Source organism: Haemaphysalis longicornis, unplaced genomic scaffold (genome assembly GCF_048455015.1).
Source record: "Haemaphysalis longicornis isolate Haplotype H1 unplaced genomic scaffold, Haemaphysalis longicornis Haplotype H1 scaffold_5, whole genome shotgun sequence".
Classification (NCBI taxonomy): domain Eukaryota; kingdom Metazoa; phylum Arthropoda; class Arachnida; order Ixodida; family Ixodidae; genus Haemaphysalis; species Haemaphysalis longicornis.
This window is the reverse complement of record NW_027526385.1, coordinates 107,213,095-107,233,152: the sequence shown is the minus strand read 5'-3', so window position 1 is coordinate 107,233,152 and position 20,058 is coordinate 107,213,095. Positions and strand designations below refer to the sequence as shown.

Genomic DNA, 20,058 nt, shown 5'->3' with positions numbered 1-20,058 from the left:
CTACCACCATATTCCTGTGGAGTAGGCGGATATCCGGAAGAGGGCAATATTCACGCCGCTTGGACGTTTTGAGTACGTGAGCATGCCTTTCGGCCTTCGGAACGCTGGACAAACCTTCCAATGGTTCCTTGACTCCGTGACCCAAGGATTACCTTTCTGTTGCGCTAACATCGATGACCGGCATGTGCTCAGTAGTGACGCAGAACAACACATGCAGCACATTAGCCAAATCTCCTGTCACCTCGCCGAATACGGCCTTATCATCAATAGGGCGAAATCCGTGGTCGGCGCTTCTGAGCTGGGCTTCATCGGTCGCTGTGTAGACAAGAATGGCATGGACACCTTGCACTCAAAAGTACAGGCAATCTCGGACTTTCTGCCGCCATTTTTCGTCCGCAAACGTCGCGAGTTTTTGGCCTTTCAAAGTTTAACAACCGTTTTATCCCGAATCGCGCCGCCCGCCTCCGGCACCTTCCAGACATACTCAAGGGAAACAAACCAAAAGCATATCTGCTAACTTGATCTAAGGAGGGACTAACCGTTTTCATAAATATCAGCACCAAGCTGTTCCAGGCCACCCTACTAGTCCATCTGATACTGGGAGTTCCGTTCTGCCTAATTACTAATGCTTCTGAAGCTGCAGTCAGAGCTGTTTTCCAGAAGTTTGTGGACAATGCCTCGCAGCCCCTCAATTTCTTTTTTCGCGTGTTGTCACCCGCGGAGTCACGCTACAACACTTCCGGAACAGAGCTGCTTGCAATGTACGTGGCTGTACGTCACTTCCGGCATTTCTTGGAGGGGGCATACTGCTTGAAGGATCAATTACATATAGGGTCTATATGAAGACGGACCACAAACTTTTGACCATCGCTTTATGGTCCAATGCTACCAGATTTTCATCTTGTAAAACCCTCCATCTGTCTTCTGTCACAGAATTCACAACGAACATACGGCTTATACAAGGACAAGACAGTGCTGTCGCGGATTCGCTCTTCAATCTCCGCCTCATCCATCATCAATCTCGAGGTAGCACAACACGGCTGACATCGACTTTACCAAACTCGCCGAGGCGCAACAAGAAGACGCCGAAATAATAGCACTTTACGGACATCCTCTCGCGCTGCACCTTCCTGAAGTACCCATTCCGTCGTCTGCTGTCCTGGTGCCCTGCGATGTTTTGAAGCCCTCCCCACATCCACTACTCCTAATTTCCGACGCATTGTTCACAGTTTTTTTCTAGACTATCGCACCAAGGAATACGTCCCATGCAACACCTGCTGCCATAGCGTATCATTTGGCCGGGCATCAAGAAAGGCGTACCCGAGTGAACCAGATGCTGTATCATATGACAGCAATCAGAGATTCACCGGCACACCAAAGCGTCAATCCACTCGTTTACACCCCTAACTGAGCGTTTAGACTACCTCCGCGTAGACATTTTGGGACTGTGGCCTCCATCAAACGAAAACACATACCTGTAACTTGCGTCGATCGTTTTGCGTGTTGCCCCGAGTCGTTATTATCTAAGGGGGAATCTGGAGTGCATCAGCGCGGACCACAATTGCGGCCAGGTTAGGCCACAAACAACTTTGATTACCTCCGAACGTGCGGCTACGCGTTCTGCTTTGCAGCACATTCTGGGGCAAGAATCTTCTGTGTGACTGCGGCACTTCAACAACTGGCCTCATTTGAGTGGCAACAACTATCCCACGAAGTGCAAACTCTTCATGCACAAGCTACCAGCTTGTTACAGGACGTAGTGCTACAGGGGATACCTGGGCATCGTGGGGTGATTGAGAATGTGGTGGCTGATATAGAGCTTGCGCTGCCTACAACCATTCTAGCGTCATCCTCCCGATTCCCTTCTCTCCACCTGACGCGAAACGCTTGCGAATTCTGTCGCGCGGCAGTTACAAGAAATAATATAGACGGATATCGCCTAAAATATATCAGCCTTTGTACCGAATAGACCTTCCAAACGCCGTGTGGTCTGGGAGAGTGAGGCGAAGCAATTGTTCAGCGCGTTCGCCTAAACATTGCTTTTACAAACTACTAGTTACACAATACTGGCCAAATTGCCTCCCCTCACTGTCGCGCTTGCAGTGTGCGGGAGGACACACAACATGTACCGTTCGTGTGTCCCCGTTTTGACACTCCCCGGCAAACTATGAAGACAACTTTGGGAATGCGTGCTGATGCGCCAATTCATCTTTGCGACGCCATCGGTTCATGCCACTCAACCGCCATGACAGCACGGAGAATACAAGTGCCTTGGAGTCATTTCTCCGTGACTTCGGCCTGAAGAAAACTTTGTGACGTTTGCATTAACTGTACTGCTGTTGCCGGCTGTGTGTATGTTCGTGCCTACGTCAGTTTCTGTGTGTTTACTGCCTTCTTTAGTGTTCGCATGAATCTCGGTCTTCGGTTCCCTTACTCACTTTCACCCCTCACCGGTTCATATGGAGTAGAAAAGCAGGCAAGCTGCCAGGCTGAGTTCTCCGCATTATTAAAGGCATTCCTCTCTCCTCCGAGGCGTTTCCTCTACCCGAGATCCACAGATCAACGCGTTAGCTGCGGCTGGATTTCCCACACTCGTGGCCCATCAATCATAACCACCGAGAGCCGTCGCCAGTTTGAGTACATACTCTTCAATATCCTGCTCATCCTTCTTGGAACTTCCCGAATTCGCACTAAAGCTTGCCACCCCATTTCCAACGGGTTCGTCAATGGTTTTTACCCCTCCCTCAAGACCGTTAAGGGCATAGCCGGACGCTACCCATTGGTCCACATCACTTCCGTGGATATTTCTGAGCAATCGTGCTACTTTGAAGCCGGATCTACACTACAAGCCCGGCCCGCAGAGATCGTCTTTGGGGTGCCGGTACTCTTTGAAGTAGAGTTTTTCACTCATTCGGATGCATCCCCGTGTCCCGATCCCAGCGTCTTCACGACCTAGCGGCGGAATTGATTTCGCTCACTTCGGGCGCCCGCACCACGCGGCCAGCATAGTGTGGCTACCCACGTTCCCACTGAGCTGCCGATGTCCCCCTACGTTTTCATTCGCATTGAATTGGTGCGCCAGCCAGTGCAACGTCCCTACGACGGACCATTTCAAGTCATTCATTGCAGTGATAAACATTTCACCGTGAATTTGAATGACGGACAGGACACTATTTATGTTAAAAGCCTGAAACCACCCGTCACTGAAGAGCGCCTCTCTGCCCAACAAGACGAATGCTAAGAGCGTTTCACCTTCACCGGCTGCCCCAGTCGCAACATCAACCACTTCCCCAAAGACGACCTCAAATAGTATCTTTCAGGCATTCTCCACGGCTCCACAACTCGAGGGGTGGCGGTCCTGTAGCAGCATCTCCGCAGACGACGAAGCACCGCAGTGAGCATTATGGCGCGAGCGGTCAGTGCTCCTAGAAACTCATAGCGAGGCCCTTCATAGTTGAAGGGCCTCGCTGCCGCTGGCCCTTCAACTGCTACCTTTTGTCTCAAGTATATATGCTGTTCTGTTGCTCGGCGTTTTCATTGCGTACTGCTACCACAATAACAACGCGTGCCTCAGGGCGTGGACCATACGGCCGGCGTCAGTGGCGATGCAACACCTCGGACGAAAGAGACGTAATCCTACTAAGCCTATCCGCGCGCCTGATTGGGGCCAAAGGCTCCATCCCGAAGCACTGGTGGGGAGGTGGCAGACGACCCGCGTCTCCCTCGTTATCTCAGTACCCCGAGTTCATCAGTGTCTCGCGAAGAGCGTACATCACAATTTACGCTTCTACCATCCAACTCTTCCAAAAAACTTTCCGAGATGGCCAAATTACTTTATTGCGAATTTTAAACGTATACAATGTATGAAGTAAGGAACAAATTGCAAAAAATTTAGGAACAGTAAACAAGGACAGCGAGAATACCTAATGAGCGTCGGTTATAGACAAGCCAATAGCAGCGCCAATATAGATAGACATCAACTTCCGCTGCCCCTGCAAGGGAGCGCCGATAAATTTAAAAATCAAGGTTCGCGCCCCTCTGATGCGATCACGCGGCGGAACTGAAACCATCAAGGGGCGATTACAAAGACCGCATGACACCCTGAAGCTATAAAGGTCTGTTTATTTCCACGGGACGGTAACACAATCAAATTTCAAACACTTCATCTAGGTTCTGTGAGCTGGCAGCACCTTCCAGTAAGCGTGCACCGTCATTGTGGGGCAAAATTTCAAACCAAGGGTGTAATTTATATTTGAAGCGCAGACAAACGATACACAAGAAGACAACACTAGTGCTTTATATCAACTGTTTCTTCAATGAAAACAGAGAGACGAGTTTATATACGGTCGTTGCCAGACAACACATGGGCCAAAAATGTGATAGCTTTTGTTTTTCATGTTATTAACCCGCGTGTCCTCTGGATTGTTGCCCCCAAAACTGGATAATACGCCTGTAGTGTTGCCGAAGGCTGGGCAACACAGGTGTATCCTGATGTTCTTATAATTTAGGCTTCCACGATGAGTCGCCACTTCTAATCTTAATGTGCCTGTTCTGCTGTAAGGCTCTCACAAGCGAATAACCACCCTTTGCACGCTTTACAATGAAGTGCAGAGATTCTGACGAATGCGTTGTCACGTACCGGGACCCGTATGTAGAGTTTACCCAGGCGGCACAAAAAGTGTGTCCCAAGACAGGCCCGTATGTGACCGCTTGCTGGCATGTCCGGCCAGCATCCAGGTTCTGGCAGCCACTTATCATACGATGAGCGGCGAACATTCGGCAACCAGCGCTTCAGTATTTATGCGGCCGGCCGTGTTAAGACGCACAACGGCAGCTACCCGGCTGCGAGATATTGAGTTCACTTTCCGCTGCCGATGTTGATAAAGACAACGGCAGAAGTACGGCTTTAGGACATCCGTTTTTCCTTCGGAAAGCGGTGTACAGCTGAAGCACAGCAAACAACCGACCACAGAATATATGTATTCTTGTGGCACCTGGTGTTCGAAATGAGACCGGCCGGAGCTCGGCAACCTCGTATACGCTCTTTTGTCGATGAACCACGCGTCCGGCGGCAGAATATTCGTTTTCCTCGTGCAACCGGTGTTATACAGGATACCGGCCGACACACGGCCCCAAAATGTGCATTTTCATTCGGTGAGCGGTCCTCGGGCAAATTACGGCAAGCGAACAGCCGCAGAATTTTTGGCAACCGGTGTTCAAGAGGAGACCAGCCGACGTAAGGTATCAGGGTATACTTCATTCTTTCGGTAAGCGGCGTGCAGCTGAACAACGGCACGGGTCTGGGCGCCGAGAATTCATGCACAGACGTGTTTGGAAGGAGAACCGCCGGTGTAGGACAAGTTTTTCCCTGTGGGAAGAAAGAGCCGTTAGGGAGGCAAATGATGCAAACGCGCGTTTTATCTGCTCGGTGTTCCTGCGTTTGAAATTAACAAACTTCATTTGTCAAACATTAATGAGTGCTCTAGGTGAACGGGCAAGGTGCAAGGGCTCACAGGGCATTACCAGGGAACCTCTGAGGCCATCGGAATGCCATTTATTGCCACAGGAAGACTGTGCCACACCGACGGATGAGCTAAGCCTCGACATTCACAGCCGCTAACGCGCCTCGCCTGCCGGCTTCGTCGACGCATCAGCTGGAGTCTATTCGGCCCCTCAAGAAATGAAGACCACTGGAGACAACCACTCGGCAGAGATGTTCCACCCGAGGTGGCGGTGGTTCACCAAAATAAGTGGCCTTAAAAGGCGTCAAGCAAGCGGCCACCACGCAGGAGCTCAACAGGCGCCATGTCAAGTCAAAGACTCCCCACCGAAGAAAGGCAAGGGCGCGCGAAGGCGTGCAAAGGCGCAAGTTGGCGGCTATTATTCTTACAATCATACTGCGAAAAACACTGCTGCACTATTTTGTTGTTGATAAACGTAGCAGAGGGTAAGCTCGTGCATTGGTAGGCTCAACGTTGTGCCCTGCTTCATAATATTTTATGACTGTGTACTTATAAACACGTGTTATTTTAAATTTGCCATAACAACACAGCGTTGTGAATGACGAAACCTGGAATATAATTTAGTTGCAGTGTTTGAAGGTGAACCTAGCTACACTTCGGAAATGACTCATTTGTTTAAACGTAATCGCCAGCATCCTAGCAAACACGGATTTTATCGGGCCTTTCATGCTCAACGCAGCTTGTTGAGTTCATGCAAGATTTGGCTGTAGCAATAGATCAGCTTAAAGTAGTTGACTGTATTTCCTTGTACTGCAAAAAAGCATTTGGAGGTGTTCCATATCATCTTCTTCTTAGTACATTGCCGGTTATAAACTGAATGAATCGGTGTTTGCATAGATAGCCAAGTATATTTCTCCAATACAGCAGTCGGTCGCTCCCAATGGTTGTTCGTCCGGATGAGCTCCCATGACCTCAGGAATTCCCCAAGGGCCAGTTGCGGGCCCCCTTTTGTTTTTGTTATGTATAATATATATAAATGTTACAACTATTGGCCTCAAAGCTTTGTTCAAAATGTTCGCTAATGACTGTGTAGTTTACACTACTATAGCGAATGAAAGTGATTTTGAATACCTGCAGCAGGATTCTAATTTATTAACACCTTGGTGTGCTGATTCAGAAAAGTCGTTGAATGTTAAAAAGTGTGTTAACGTCAGCTTTAAAGAAAACGTTCGTTACAATTGAATACGTATACCATAAATTACACTGCTTTAAGAACGGCCGGGGAATATAAGTAAATAGGCGTTTATTTAACGAGAGGATAGAGGTCAAATAGGCACGTTCACAACACAAAAGTTTCGACTGTACGTGTTTTTTGGCTTTCTGAAATAAACGTTCAGCGAACCTCCATCTACTTTAAAATAACAACCGTATTTTACTCATGTGCGCTCAATGCTGTAGTACGCATGTGTTTTCTGGGATCCCTACACCAAATAGCTGGTTGATACGCTCGAAAACATGCAGAATAGGGCAGTGCGATTCGTATTAGGTAATTGGCACTGTCAACTTAGCATGAGGGAAAGTAACAGTAAGCTTGAATAGTAAGAAAGGAAAGATCAGAGGCGAAACCTCAGGTTGAAATTTTTTAGTAATATCTATAATTCGAAAACTGTAATAGACGGGGAGAAGTATATCCAAGCGCCATTCCACATATCCCAAAGTAGGACCGCCAGCTGTAAGGAAGGTATTAACTTTACTTTAAAGGTGACGCCTTGCGCGATTCATGTTATCTTAGATCAATACGAGATTGTAAATATCTTCCACGTATGATTGTACAAACTGTTTATAATGACGATTTTCACCCCGCTTTGTGGAAACATTTTGTTATTTGGTCTCATATTTCATGATTAGTGTTATGTATCTCCCTGCTGTAATGCATGCAAAGGCAAGCAGGTATCATATAAATAAATAAATAAATAAATAAATAAATAAATAAATAAATAAATAGGCTTGCGAAGCCGCAAGTTTGCCTCCGACGGGTTGAGAACCTCACGCATTAAAACTTGACCAGTGTAATATTTATTGTTTTATTCATTGCAGTATGCAACTTTTGCTGTATGAATACTACCATTGCTATATTATTGGTTTTAAACAAATTATGAAACTCTAGCCTTACGCCTTTCCTTGCGTGGACACAACGGGATACAACTGCAGCCACCTGAAGCAAGGCGTCATTCGCAACGCGGTCCGGGCGTAGTGGAGACATTACGCCTGTTGCCGGCGATCATTAAAGTCTCTTTCACTTCACTTCACTTTACCGTAGTACGACATTAGAGGAAAGTGAAGTTCTTCAGGCCTATTAAGTGGTGTGCTTGTAACTCATGAAAACAACATAAACAATAGATTGAAAATGAAAGCACTTGTTCGATCTCTTTTAGGATCAGCCCTGTGAAAGATCATCAGAAATGTTGATCGAGTAGAAAATTTCTTTGCGAAAAAACTGGGCTAATACTGGACATACCTTTTGTGTGAAGGAAATTATATTGAATGCTGCTCGGTTTTTGTGGAGTACCGAAACGCTTCGTAAAGGCATTCGCGCAGGTTTTATATACAACAAAACTGGTCAAGCAACCGTTTTAAAAATTGTTGATTTAGTCAGAGCGTGAAAGTGCTCAGGAAGATTGGCCTAAATGAAATTGGCTGAAAGCGGCACTTGCATCTTCCTGAAGTTCAACAGCCTCCCGACCCCCTTCTTCCCCGTTTATTGCAGGTAAGCCGCCCCACAGAAGATATTACGACAGGGACAATACATCTATTCCAGCTCTACAAAGAACTGCATATTTTCTCTATTCGACAGTAAAAGAGGCACAGCTATTAAAGGACTGACGATATGTGAGCACTGTTTAATAGATGAATTTTGGTGTCAACTGACGCTGATAACTAAGCAATGCTGCGCTGAATGCTGGACGGCTGGTGGTTGCGCGTGGGCTCACTCTGACGTGGCTGCATTGGACCCAAAATGCTGGGTTTGTGCTGCTGCACAGCGCGACTGACTCATCTGCTTGCGCGACATCCAGTGACCGGCCTCAGTACGGTTAATGTACTGTGGCTAAACTGCAATGCGCGTAGCACTGCCGTATTTCCAGCGGCTTTATTCCAGCTGGAGTCCAACGACCGCATCTCGGCTGTCCTCCGGTGGCCGTACTTAGGCCGTACACGGGTGGATTTGGAACGGCCGGAACCCTACGGCTGGAATCTCGCTGCATGAACGTAAGCCGGTAGACCGGCCGACGGACACCGGCCGTTGGAGAGGCATGGGAGTACGACCGTAAATGGCCAAAAGGCCGTTAAAAGGCCGGACAGAAAATCACCGGCCAAAGTACACCGGCTTGATTTGGGCTGAACAGTCCTGTGCTGCCTTGGTAAACTGTGGTGTACATCAGTAGTTCGTTGTGAAACATTTGAATGCATCGACGAAATATTTATTCCGAAATAGTTTTCTCTTGAGGAGTGGTTTCCTTTTAAAGAGCTTTTATAAATTTCTCTTTTTTACCCATTATTTCCAGACAAAAAGACTCCAGCGAAAAGATGGAATAAATCTAAGCTTGCCGTGCCTGGATGACTGACTATAGCTGAAAGCCAGGTTTGTTAACAAAATGTGATGCTTGCGTTTCAGCTGACTCAGTTCCAACTGCTCGCGTTCCTCCTATGACGCTGTATATAGCAGTGACAATTTTGTGCTCCAGGAGACAGCGGCTCATCTATCTCATGCTGCTAATCACCAATGATCCTATAGCGCTTCGGTGGCTGGTCAAAGGGCCACGAAGACAAAATACAAGTTTAGCTCATTTCAAATACTCTTTTGTCCCGATGACAATGACACTAATATATTGCGAACTTCAAAAAATTACACCATCTTCCCGCAGGGGAACCCTGAGTAGAATGCGAAGCAGCCATTGGGTCGACTGAAGTTCCCATTAGTTTCCAGTTCATGGTTTCCGTTGACGTTCAGCTTAGCGTGCCTTCGTTGTATCAGTAGCTTCTTGACGTAGGTTGAAGGAGTGAAGGACATAAGGCGTGTTCCTAGCACATGCTGCCGTGTCGGTTTGTAGCGCAGTAGGAAGAGCGCCACGTACCTCCCGTTGCCGCCAGAGTCGTGGTATCAAAACCGGGTGCCGCCTAACTATGTCTTTTTATAGTGAACAGCGCTGATATCAGCCCAAACGCTGACGTGGCTGAAGAGACGCGCATGCGCAGTAGAGTGCGGATGGCGGACAACAACAACGAGGGAGGGAGCGACATAGCCCCGATAATGAGATGATTTGCACCTAAAAAACGAGGTAGATAATTAAGACAACACATGAAGCAGTGGCCGATGTTCAGTCACTTTCCAAGCGATTGCCCTATGAGGTCAAATAATTTTGTTTGGGTGATTGGCGGCTGGGGCTGACCCCGAGTGGAGCTAGCCGGTCCCAACGAGCCGGATCGACTCTTCGAGCTTTTGTGAGAGTTGAGTGTGGTTCAGTGTGCAAGCTTCATGACCAAGGGCCTTAGCAGGACGAATAGCTGGTTTGGCATGCTGTCCAGCGCATCTACCTTTTGAAACGATGCCTAGCCAGGGAGAGAAAGTATGGTGAAACCACTGGCGTAAATTTTCATACCTTCTGAGGATGGCAAAAGCGAAAAACAGCGGGTCGTTTTGCTATATTGCGTATGTAGAAGGTTTATAGACAAAGAACATAAATTGCTATTCCGAAGCTTATACGCGCTACGTCGTGGGTATGGGTCGCTGGTTGCGCTGCTACGAGTGTACCTGCTTCTCAATGACTAGTTGCACAAACATTCGGGTGGTGTGCGCCACTTTTTTTTCGTTTATACGCTCACTTGTAAGTTAAGTACAGCTTTTAGGTCGTTAAATTCAGTAGCTTGATAACGGCTGCCTGAGTGGCCATCAGCTAGCTTAAAGAGGATCCAATGTGTGTGCGCCAAACCATGAGCACTATAGACACCTACTATGGGCACTATAAAAACGAAAGTATGGAAAGTTGATACCTGTGTTTTTTCCTGTACGTCTCCAAGGAGGTATAGTCGGATCATCCAGCATAGTACCTTCAGAAACTCTATGCTTTACCATGTATGCCTTGTGGAGGAGCGCAGTATCACCACACAAAGAAAACTTCTGGTTCTACAACCCAAATGTTTACGCCCATTTGAACAAGTACGTTTTCCGCAAAAAATTCGCTTCTTCTGGAATTAAGAGCTAAGATATCCGCAATGCTTAAAAATGTGTTGTAGGTGCTCTTATTACTGTTGATTTACGTCTGGTACCGTATAGCGCTATTACTACGACACCTATACCATACGCCAGTCTCTGCATAGTAAACAACAGTCGCTCCTTGATTTTCTCTCTAAAACACCCGTATTTTTTATTACAAACGCGTTCTTATATTTGTTTTTATTGCGTGAACCAGCGTTTAACCATCAAGTGAGGCCCCTGTAAACCACATTTACAGTACATCTTTATAACAGCCATTAAGTACGTTTCAGCAACGACATTGCTGCAAGAGGCGATGTTGCGGAGCCAGACCAGTTGTCGTTGTGCTTAAAAGAACTCGCAAACTCACCATGCGCATGTGCCTTTGGAAATAGCTCCGAGTACAGCGTACGCACTTCCTAGATGCCAAGATCTGCGCTGTAGCATTACAACTCTATGTGATCCTCAGCTACCACTTTCAGGCTAATCGATAAATATATGTGTTCCCAAATTATGGTCCCTTAATTGCAACCAGCAGTCACATATACGTAGAACTGGAATTTAACATAGTTTATTACATTCCACCACGTAACGTGGAAGTTTAGTTGTTAGCAGTTCGCTTCAGTAGTATCGCTCTCCGCCATTGTATTTGGTTGCGTTGTACTTTCCTCTCGATGAGAAGCTGGAGCTGATGGTGTTGTTGGCTTCGTCACGCAAATGTTTCTGTCACAGATCACTGAAAAATATTTTACAGAAATATATATTTGTCATTGTCTGTATTTTCACAGCATATCAGAAAACACAGATTTCATGTTTTTACACACCTGCCACTATTAAGAGAAAGTGTACCATGACCGAAAGTTTATTTCGAAAGGCAGTTTTTTTTTTTCAAGACAATTCTGTTTAACTCTCGAGAAAAAATGGAAGCATCTCCACTCCGTGGATGTTGGCGAGGGGGCGGAGTACAGGGACTGTAAATGACTTCCATGTTGCACCGCGAGTGACTTCCGATTTTCGCCGTGACCGTCATTCGGTTTGCGCCGTAAGTGGCACCTTCAATATTCCCTAAATGAACTAAACTCGCGGCTCAATTCGAACTTCGCTTGATTTTCGCTTGATGGTGGTGTGGGCGCGGATGAACGCGGACGGACATTGGGAGGTCCTAAGGTACTCCGCCCCGTTACAGGCGAGTGAGTAAGCCGTTTTATTCTCGGTTAGTAACTCACGGTCGTGGTCCAATGGGACTCGCAATAGCTCTGTCTGCTCTACCAGGCACAGGCTCGAATGCTGCAGATGCCTGTGTGATTTTTGGTGATTGTAAATAGTATGCGAACTGACATGGACGGACATTCTGCGGTCCTAATGTACTCCGCACCTAAAAGCACGGATGAAGTACAAACTCTGATGCGCTCTAAAAAATTGCGCCTTTTTTTGCTTAATAAACATGGGCTTTGTGGGAAACATGGGCTTTGTGGGAATACAACACATACAGGAAAGACGGCACAATCACAAACAATGAACTAATTTTTATTAGGCAGATCACACAACTATTAATACACTTGTTATCAAGTCACTCAAGCGCACTTTCTACAGCCATCTACAAAAGCAGCTCCAGCGTATCTCTACACACAGGTGTCAAGATATACAAGGTCTTGTTTATGAAGCAGCACCGATGTGTCACTCGCGCGTTCATACCCCTTTTTTCTTATGTGATAGGCCTCCAAAATTTCCCGCGCCTTCGTGTCAATGCATTTGCACAGAGCCTTAACATCTTTTAACAGCGGTACACTCCCGCCACTCGTGCAGACCAGACAGTCAGCGGCAAGTTGGCATAAGTCTTGTTTTTGACAGAGAGGTCATGCTCACGCATACGATCTTTCATGCAGCGCCCGCTCTGCCATACGTAAACTTTCCCACACCTCAAATGTATCTGATGCACCACACCAACTTTGCAGTCCACATAGAGGTCTTCGTGCTTCTTGGCACATCCTTTACGCTTCTGGATTTCCTTTGCGATGCGTGAGCACATGCCTGCAAGTTTCACCGCGGCTGAGATTACCATCTTGGTTCCTTACATGTTGACGACCTCTTTAAGTTTGTGGGAGGTTCTGTGAACATAAAGTGCTACCACAAGCTTACTGGCTCTCTGCGGCTCTATATACTCTTTCACTGAACTTATACTTCAATAATAAAGCCTCCGCTACTGCAGTCACAACCGACACCGCAAAAAATGTAGCCTTCAAACGAGACAGCTGTGCAGCGAAACGTTTGACCATACAATGTGGACAGGAATATATGAGTGATAATCTGATGCAGTCACTGGCTATCACTCCTTTTGCGGTCTTCCAGTGGGCAGAATACTAAGGGTTCAGCACTTGTTTCGACTATAGGTGGTAGCTCTAACATACATGGCTATCTAAAACATTGATCGTGATGTTTAAAAACTGCATTTTGTTATTTTTATGCGGGACTGTGAAACCTTGCCCATGTGTCTCAAACGCCCTTAAATATCAGCAATGGCTTCATCATTTCTAAGACCGGGTCCCTTTCTTAAAAGAACAAGGAAGTTTTCCACGTATCTAAAACCCTTGACAACAGCGGTGTCGAGTACTTCATTCAGAGCACGGTAAGCATAGGGTAAAAATATATTGCATAAAATGGGTGTCACACGAGCCTAGGAAGATGCCCTTTTTTGCAGCTTAGTTTCATCCTCACAGCTAATAAAGGTAGCCTTGGGGTAAAATTCTAGCAGGCCTAAGAAGTTACCCAGAGTCCTTCCTCTTGCATTGTGGAACGCTACTTCAACGTTAACCTCAATACATTTCTCAACAACTGCTTTTAACGTTTGTGCATGAGGGACCGGGTAAAATGCATCTTCAACATCGATTAAAAAGCACTTCAAATAGAGTGGTCTCCTGTAACAATGCAATTAAGAGCGTGCTTTGATGACCCACAAGCCGGGCGGTGGGAACAGGGCACGGCACCATGACACTGGCGCGCTGACTCGCACTGTGCACATTGCTACCGGGCTCCAGCTTGCCTAACGGCACGTGGATGGGCGCGAGGTGGAGCTTAACCCTTCGGTTGTGCCGAACGAGCACTCCTCCTGTGTTGTAACTCTCTGGAAATGCGTCGACAGCCACGCCGTCTGCATATGGCTTCACGACATAGATTTCAGTCGTTATTTAGAATCGGGTGTTTCTTTACGGAGCATATTTTGTAAGTGTGTACTTATTTCTGTGCAGAAGCCTCCACAAGACTCTACTAATAAAATCTTTGGTTGGTACTGTTATTTTTGAGGTGGTATGCTGTACATAACTTCAGACACGACAAATTCGGTTTTGTAGGATAATACCAAAATGTATTTTAGCTTAACCTCTATCTAAGATTACTTGTTTTACATTGTCGGAAGCATCCCTTTATTGAGCTTCGTTGCTTCCGTCATGTAGTGGTAGCATGGCAAACGAGCTACGAGCAGATGAGCTGCCTGTGTTCTTCACTAAGAAGATCGGAGAACAAAAGAAATGTTTAATGTGTGTTGAGATGAATGTAGCCAAGATAATCATTACACTCTTGCTGGCTTATAGGATTGCCCGGGCAGAGCAAGGTGCCTTACGGAAGCCTGAAGCATTATCATACGGGTGACTGAAAGGGCGGAATTTATGCACAGACGTACGAACGTTTCAAAGCCTTTCTTGGGAGTTGGGGCGCCCCGAACAAAATCACCCTCCCCGGTCTTGTGATAGCTGGCGCGCATTGTGTCTTAGGGAGCGGAAACGATAACTCTCAACCGTCGACGTCTCTCCGCAGAAACATATATGAACAGGGCACCACTAGAAACAGTGTTATTTCAGATTTTCCGCCGTCAGATGGCGTGAATCATCGCCAACGAAGATACGCATGACAGGCACACTCCAGCTAGTCCTAACTTTTTCGGGGAGCGCGGGCTTTACCACCACACACGAAGGCATTCCGCACTCTACAAAATTTGTTTCACACGCGCACAAGGTAGCGGCGTGCGGAATCGTAACACCTTCTCCGCCTGGGGATGGAGGTTCCGATGGATACGGATTATCAATCACTGTCCATAGGTTTGCGCTTGAAGAAACCGGCTCGGTATACGCTCCACTCAAGCCTTGGGCCGAGCGCGACTGTGCCGGTCTCAGGCAAGGAGGTTAAAAAAATTGCTGGAGTGGAAGGGGCCCCGCCCGTAAAGTGAAGCCGGCACGACGCCATCTTGCTAGGGGAGAAGACGCGTAGCTGTTGCAGCGCGCGTTCATTGCGTGCACGAAAAAGTGTTGTTGATTCGTGTGCGCGCCACGTAACGAGATCAAAACAAGTATGGTTGGTTCGTGTGTGGCTTGCGGTTATACAAACAGTGTGAACCCGGCCCCGGGAGTCACATTGCACACGTAACTTGTACGCGTGCAAATTGATTCCAAACTGCGGTCATGCTCGTTTGATTGTGTCGCGTAGTATGCGCCTTCAATGTTTAATTTCTTTGCTGCTAGGCTTCCGAAAGCTGTTGAGTCACTGTCCTTTGTCAGTGTATTTTGTGTGCCATTTGATAGTATGTTTTAGCAGTTTAATTGACGTCTGGTATCATAAGTCTGTCTTCTTTCAAAAAATGAACACTTTGTTTCCAAAAATACAAATTGGTTCATCTTTTTTTCGGTAGTTCATGTCACTGGCAATGTAACCTCATGGTGTGATTTGCCAGAAAGATTGTTGGTTCTTTTTTTGCAGTTTATTTGTGTGTTAGGTTGGCCAGCAATGCAATGAACGTAATAGCAGTGTTTGCTATCATACACTCAAGAAAGTTTTCTGTATCGATTTTTTGTCACTCCATTATGTCTATTATCACAATAATTCTGGGTGTTTCCTGTTGTTTTTCAGAAAATGCTGCATTTTCTGGTCACGACTCCTGTTTTTCACATTACAGTCGTAACTCTATTGCTTTTTGTTCTTTTTTTTGTTCTTAGAACTTTCACGATCAATTTCTGCATGTGAGCAGTTCAGAATTAAGAAGATAAACGAGTTCTCATGTATTTTTTACTTCGTGGCAGCTGCATATCCGAGCTATAAGGTGAAAAAAACAATGTCCCTGTACTCGGAGATCTGACTTTTAACGAAATTTCTGTGGTAGGAATCAATACGGAGACGTCGGACATGGCTCGCAGTGTTGAATTAGACCATGCGAATCCGTTACGTAATTTAAAACCGTTGGGAAAGTCGGCAAATACTGCTGCAAAGCAATCGGCATCTGGTTTCTTTCCCCGAGCAAGATGGCCGCCGGCGGCTTCAGCTGAGTCCATTGGTTGGTATAGGTGACTTCCACTCCAGCAATTTTTTTAACCTCCTTGGTCTCAGGTGCCTCTTCTTAGGACACCAATTCCGATTACAATTCCGAGTCACGGCCCGTGGGTTAAAAAGAAGGTCCCCTTCACCCCGAGAAGTCGGAGTGGCGCTGGCTACCACCCCCAAGCACAGGAAAAAATTACATTGACATAATACCCCAGAAAGTGGAGGGGAAAAATAGCCCCGCTGGTAGCGTAGTGGTTATCGCACCAGACCGTTATTCTGGAGGTCGTGGGTTCGGATCCCACCTGGCGGGAATTTTTTCTCCACTTTCTTTCCTGCCAAATTCTTTATCCTTTCAATGACCTACCACATCCTCCCCTTTGCTTTCCGAGGTTTTCTTGACTGCCAACCGTTATTTCTGTCTTATTTCAACGAGCCCCTCATTTCTTACTCTGAATCGCTACATACACACACACACACACACACACACACACATATATATATATATATATATATATATATATATATATATATATATATATATATATATATATATATATATATATATATATATATAAGAAAAGAAAACTTTCAACAAGGTAAACGCACGATTGTTGCCAGTCGTGCGTTTGGCAACAATCGTGCGTTTACCTTGTTGAAAGTTTTCTTTTCTTGTGTTCTTTGCCATCTTCAAAAGTTCAACTGCTCCCTATATATATATATATATATATATATATATATATATATATATATATATATATATATATATATATATATATATATATATATATATAATATATATATATATGTATAAATATATGTATATATATACTTTTTAACGTCTAACTGCATTCTTAGCATTCTTCGTGCACTGTTCGTTCAACCTTTTTATGCAGGTCATTTTGAGCTTCTTTATATGAGCTCCAAATGTCAATTTCGATTCAAATGTGACACCTAAGAATTTGTGCTCGCAGTGTACTGGAACGGGTACATCCTTAACTTTTATATCAGGGTTGGGATGCATACCTCGTTTTTGTGTAAAGCACACACATGCACACTTCTCGGGAGAAAAACGAAAACCATTTTCATCTGCCCATCGTTGTAACCGATTTACCGCAGTTTGGACCTGCCTTTCACAGATCCAGAGGTTACAGGAGCGAAAAGCGATTTGCAAGTCGTCTACATAAAGGGAGTACATTACTGGAGGGGGAATAACCTTTGCCAAAGAATTTATCTTGATGGCAAAAAGGGTCACACTCAGTACACTGCCCTGAGGAACTCCATTTTCCTGAGGGAATGTACGGGATAGTGTATTGCCAAGTCTTACATTGAAGGTTCGTTCCTGGAGAAAATCTTCAATACATGAAAACATTCGCCCTCTGATTCCTATTGCTGCTAAATCCTTGAGAATTCCATAACGCCAGGTTGTATCATAAGCCTTTGCCATATCAAAAAATATGGCAAGGCAGAACTGATTACTAACAAAGGCATCTCGTATCATTGTTTCAAGCCTCACCAGGTGTTCAGTCGCAGACCGAAACTGCCGAAACCCACATTGAACCCTATGTAGATAACCAGAACTTTCAAGAATAAAAACCAACCTAAAATTCAACATCCCCTCAAAGGTCTTGCACAAACAGCTGGTCAAAGTTATGGGTCGGTAGCTTGATGGACACTCTGGGGGCTTGCCGTCTTTCAATAATGGTATTACGATAGCCTTTTTCCATGCTTTAGGCAGCCTACCTGTTTTCCAGATTTTGTTAAAGAACTCCAAAATCACTTCTAAACACCCGTCACTTAAGTGCTGCAGAAAGGCTCAGTGAATAAGGTCGGGGCCGACGGAGGTAGCCTTGCACTGAGCTAATGCTCGCTTCAGTTCATACAAAGTGAATTCTTTATTATATTGCTCTGTGTTAGTGCTATAGTTTTTAATCTTGAACTTTTCAGCAGTATTTTTATGTGCCAGGAATTCTTTTGTATAATTTTTATCACTACAGACTTCTGCAAAGTGGGCACCTAAAACATCTGCTTGTGTTTCCAGTAAGTTGCACGCACCGTCTGTAGAGAGAAGTAGTATGCTGAACCGTCTGTAGTTGCCTTTAATTTTACGCAAATGGTCTTAGACCTTTTTTGTTGGAGTGGCAGTATTTATTGTAATTACAAAGTTTTGCCATGAATTCCTTTTGGCCACCTTTCTGATTTTCCGGGCGGAAGCACGGGCTGCTTTAAAGCTCAGACAGTTCTCTAAGGTGGGGTACCGTTTAAATACACCCCATGCCTTATTCTGCTTTGTCCGGGATTCGCGACACGCATCGTTCCACCACGGCTTTGGTTGCTTGGGAATCCGTCCAGATGTCTGGGGGATCGCAACTTTTGCAGCTGTAAGAGGTTCCTCGCAGATGTAAGCATTTGCCTCATCAATGGACATTTTGCTGTGAAAATGATCAAAGCAAACTAACTCCTTAAATCTTTCCCAATGTGCCCTCTCGAGCTTCCATCGGGGTGCACAGCTCTTGAGGGAAGGAAGGGTTTGCACTTCACGCAGTAAGGCAGGAAAGTGATCACTTCCATATGGATCATTCACAGCACTCCACTCATAATCCATCTGGAGGTCCGGCGACCCAACACAAAGGTCTAGAGCAGAGAAGCTTCCATTACCTGCAGAAAAATGCGTCTTATCTCCAACATTGAAAACAACTAAGCTGTTGGTAGTTACCCACTGTTCAATGAGTTTTCCCCGGCTATCTATTCTTTCACCTCCCCGCAAGTAGTGATGAGCATTGAAATCTCCCATAATAATTATTGGAGCTGGAAGTTGTTCAACGAGGTCATTAAGTTCCTGTAAGGACACATGATCTGATGGTGGCAAGTACAATGACACAACAGTGGCAAGCTTGTTAATATAGACTTGTGCTGCAACAGCCTCCAGTGTAGTGTTGAGTTGTATCGACTTGAGAATTGTGCCTGGTTCCACGGCCAAGGCAACACCACCCGAGGCACGGGTGCAGTGTTCTCTGTCATTTCGAAGGAGGTGAAAGTTGCGAAAGATGTTGTCATGTCTTTTCGTTAGATTTGTCTCCTGCAAGGCTATTATTTTGGGTTCATATTTGTGTATAATTGCATGAATATCATCTATATTGTGCAATAATCCACGGCAGTTCCATTGAACTATTTGCACCATATGGGTGTCTTCTAGAGTTTTCGCTTTCGAGGTCAAGTAGGTGTGGATGGAGACATGCTCCCAAAGGCACTAGGGCACACCTCCATCTCCTGCTCTACCTCTCTTGCACTTCCTTCAGTTCCATAAATACCATTAGGGGGACCAGGTGGTTTTCCCCGGCCCTTTGGCTTCTGCCGAGGGTCGGGGGGGTCCCCAGGTCGTTGCCGCCCAGGAGCAGCACCTGCAGCGGTGCCACTTCGTGAAGGCGTCTTCCTCTGAGGTGCGTCGACTGTCACCCGAGGAGACGAGGTCGATGGTGTGGCAGGGGCGGGGCCTGCACAGTCTTTTGGTGGCTTAGAAGCCACACCAGTTTGTTTGGTGGCCGGGAGCTTGGCTGCCGGCTTGACTCGTTTAGGGGGCTGTGGCTCTGCGCAGTTCCCCTGAGTGGACTGCGCCAGTGCCGGAAATTGAGGCAGCCCCGCCCCCTGACGGGCTACCTCAGCAAAGGACCCTTTCTGAGTGAAGGCCAGGCGTCGTTTGGCCTACTGGAAGGACACATTCTCTTTCACCTTGATCGCTAGCAGCTATTTCTCCTGTCGGAAGCGTGGGCATTTCCTGGAGTACGCGGGGTGTTCACCACTGCAATTCACACATTTGACTTCTACATCACAGGCGTCATTTCCATGTTTCGTGCTAGCGCACAGTGCACAGGTCGGTTTTCCACGGCATGACTGCTGTGTGTGCCCGTACCTCTGGCAGCAGAAGCGGCGCCTGGGGTTTGGTACGTACGGTCTCACACGTAGATTCAGGTAGCCTAGGTGTACGTTGTCGGGTAAGGTGATGGAGTTGAAGGTTAGAACCAAATGTTTTGTGGCAATTTCTTC

The 20,058-nt window shown here is 46.2% G+C and overlaps 1 protein-coding gene and 1 non-coding gene across 2 annotated transcripts in view; both read left to right on the top strand.

Moving 5' to 3' along the window:
* The window catches only part of LOC144139847 (uncharacterized), a 99,283-nt gene extending 79,528 nt beyond the window's left edge, over positions 1-19,755 (top strand). The window contains exons 2-3 of the mRNA XM_077672093.1: positions 19,374-19,515; positions 19,610-19,755. Coding sequence (XP_077528219.1) covers positions 19,374-19,515; positions 19,610-19,755 — 288 coding nt within the window. The remainder of the gene's footprint in view (positions 1-19,373; positions 19,516-19,609) is intronic.
* Positions 16,255-16,327, top strand: Trnan-guu (transfer RNA asparagine (anticodon GUU)). Its single transcript has one exon. It is a non-coding gene; the product is annotated as a tRNA-Asn (tRNA).
* Positions 19,756-20,058: the final 303 nt, after the last annotated feature.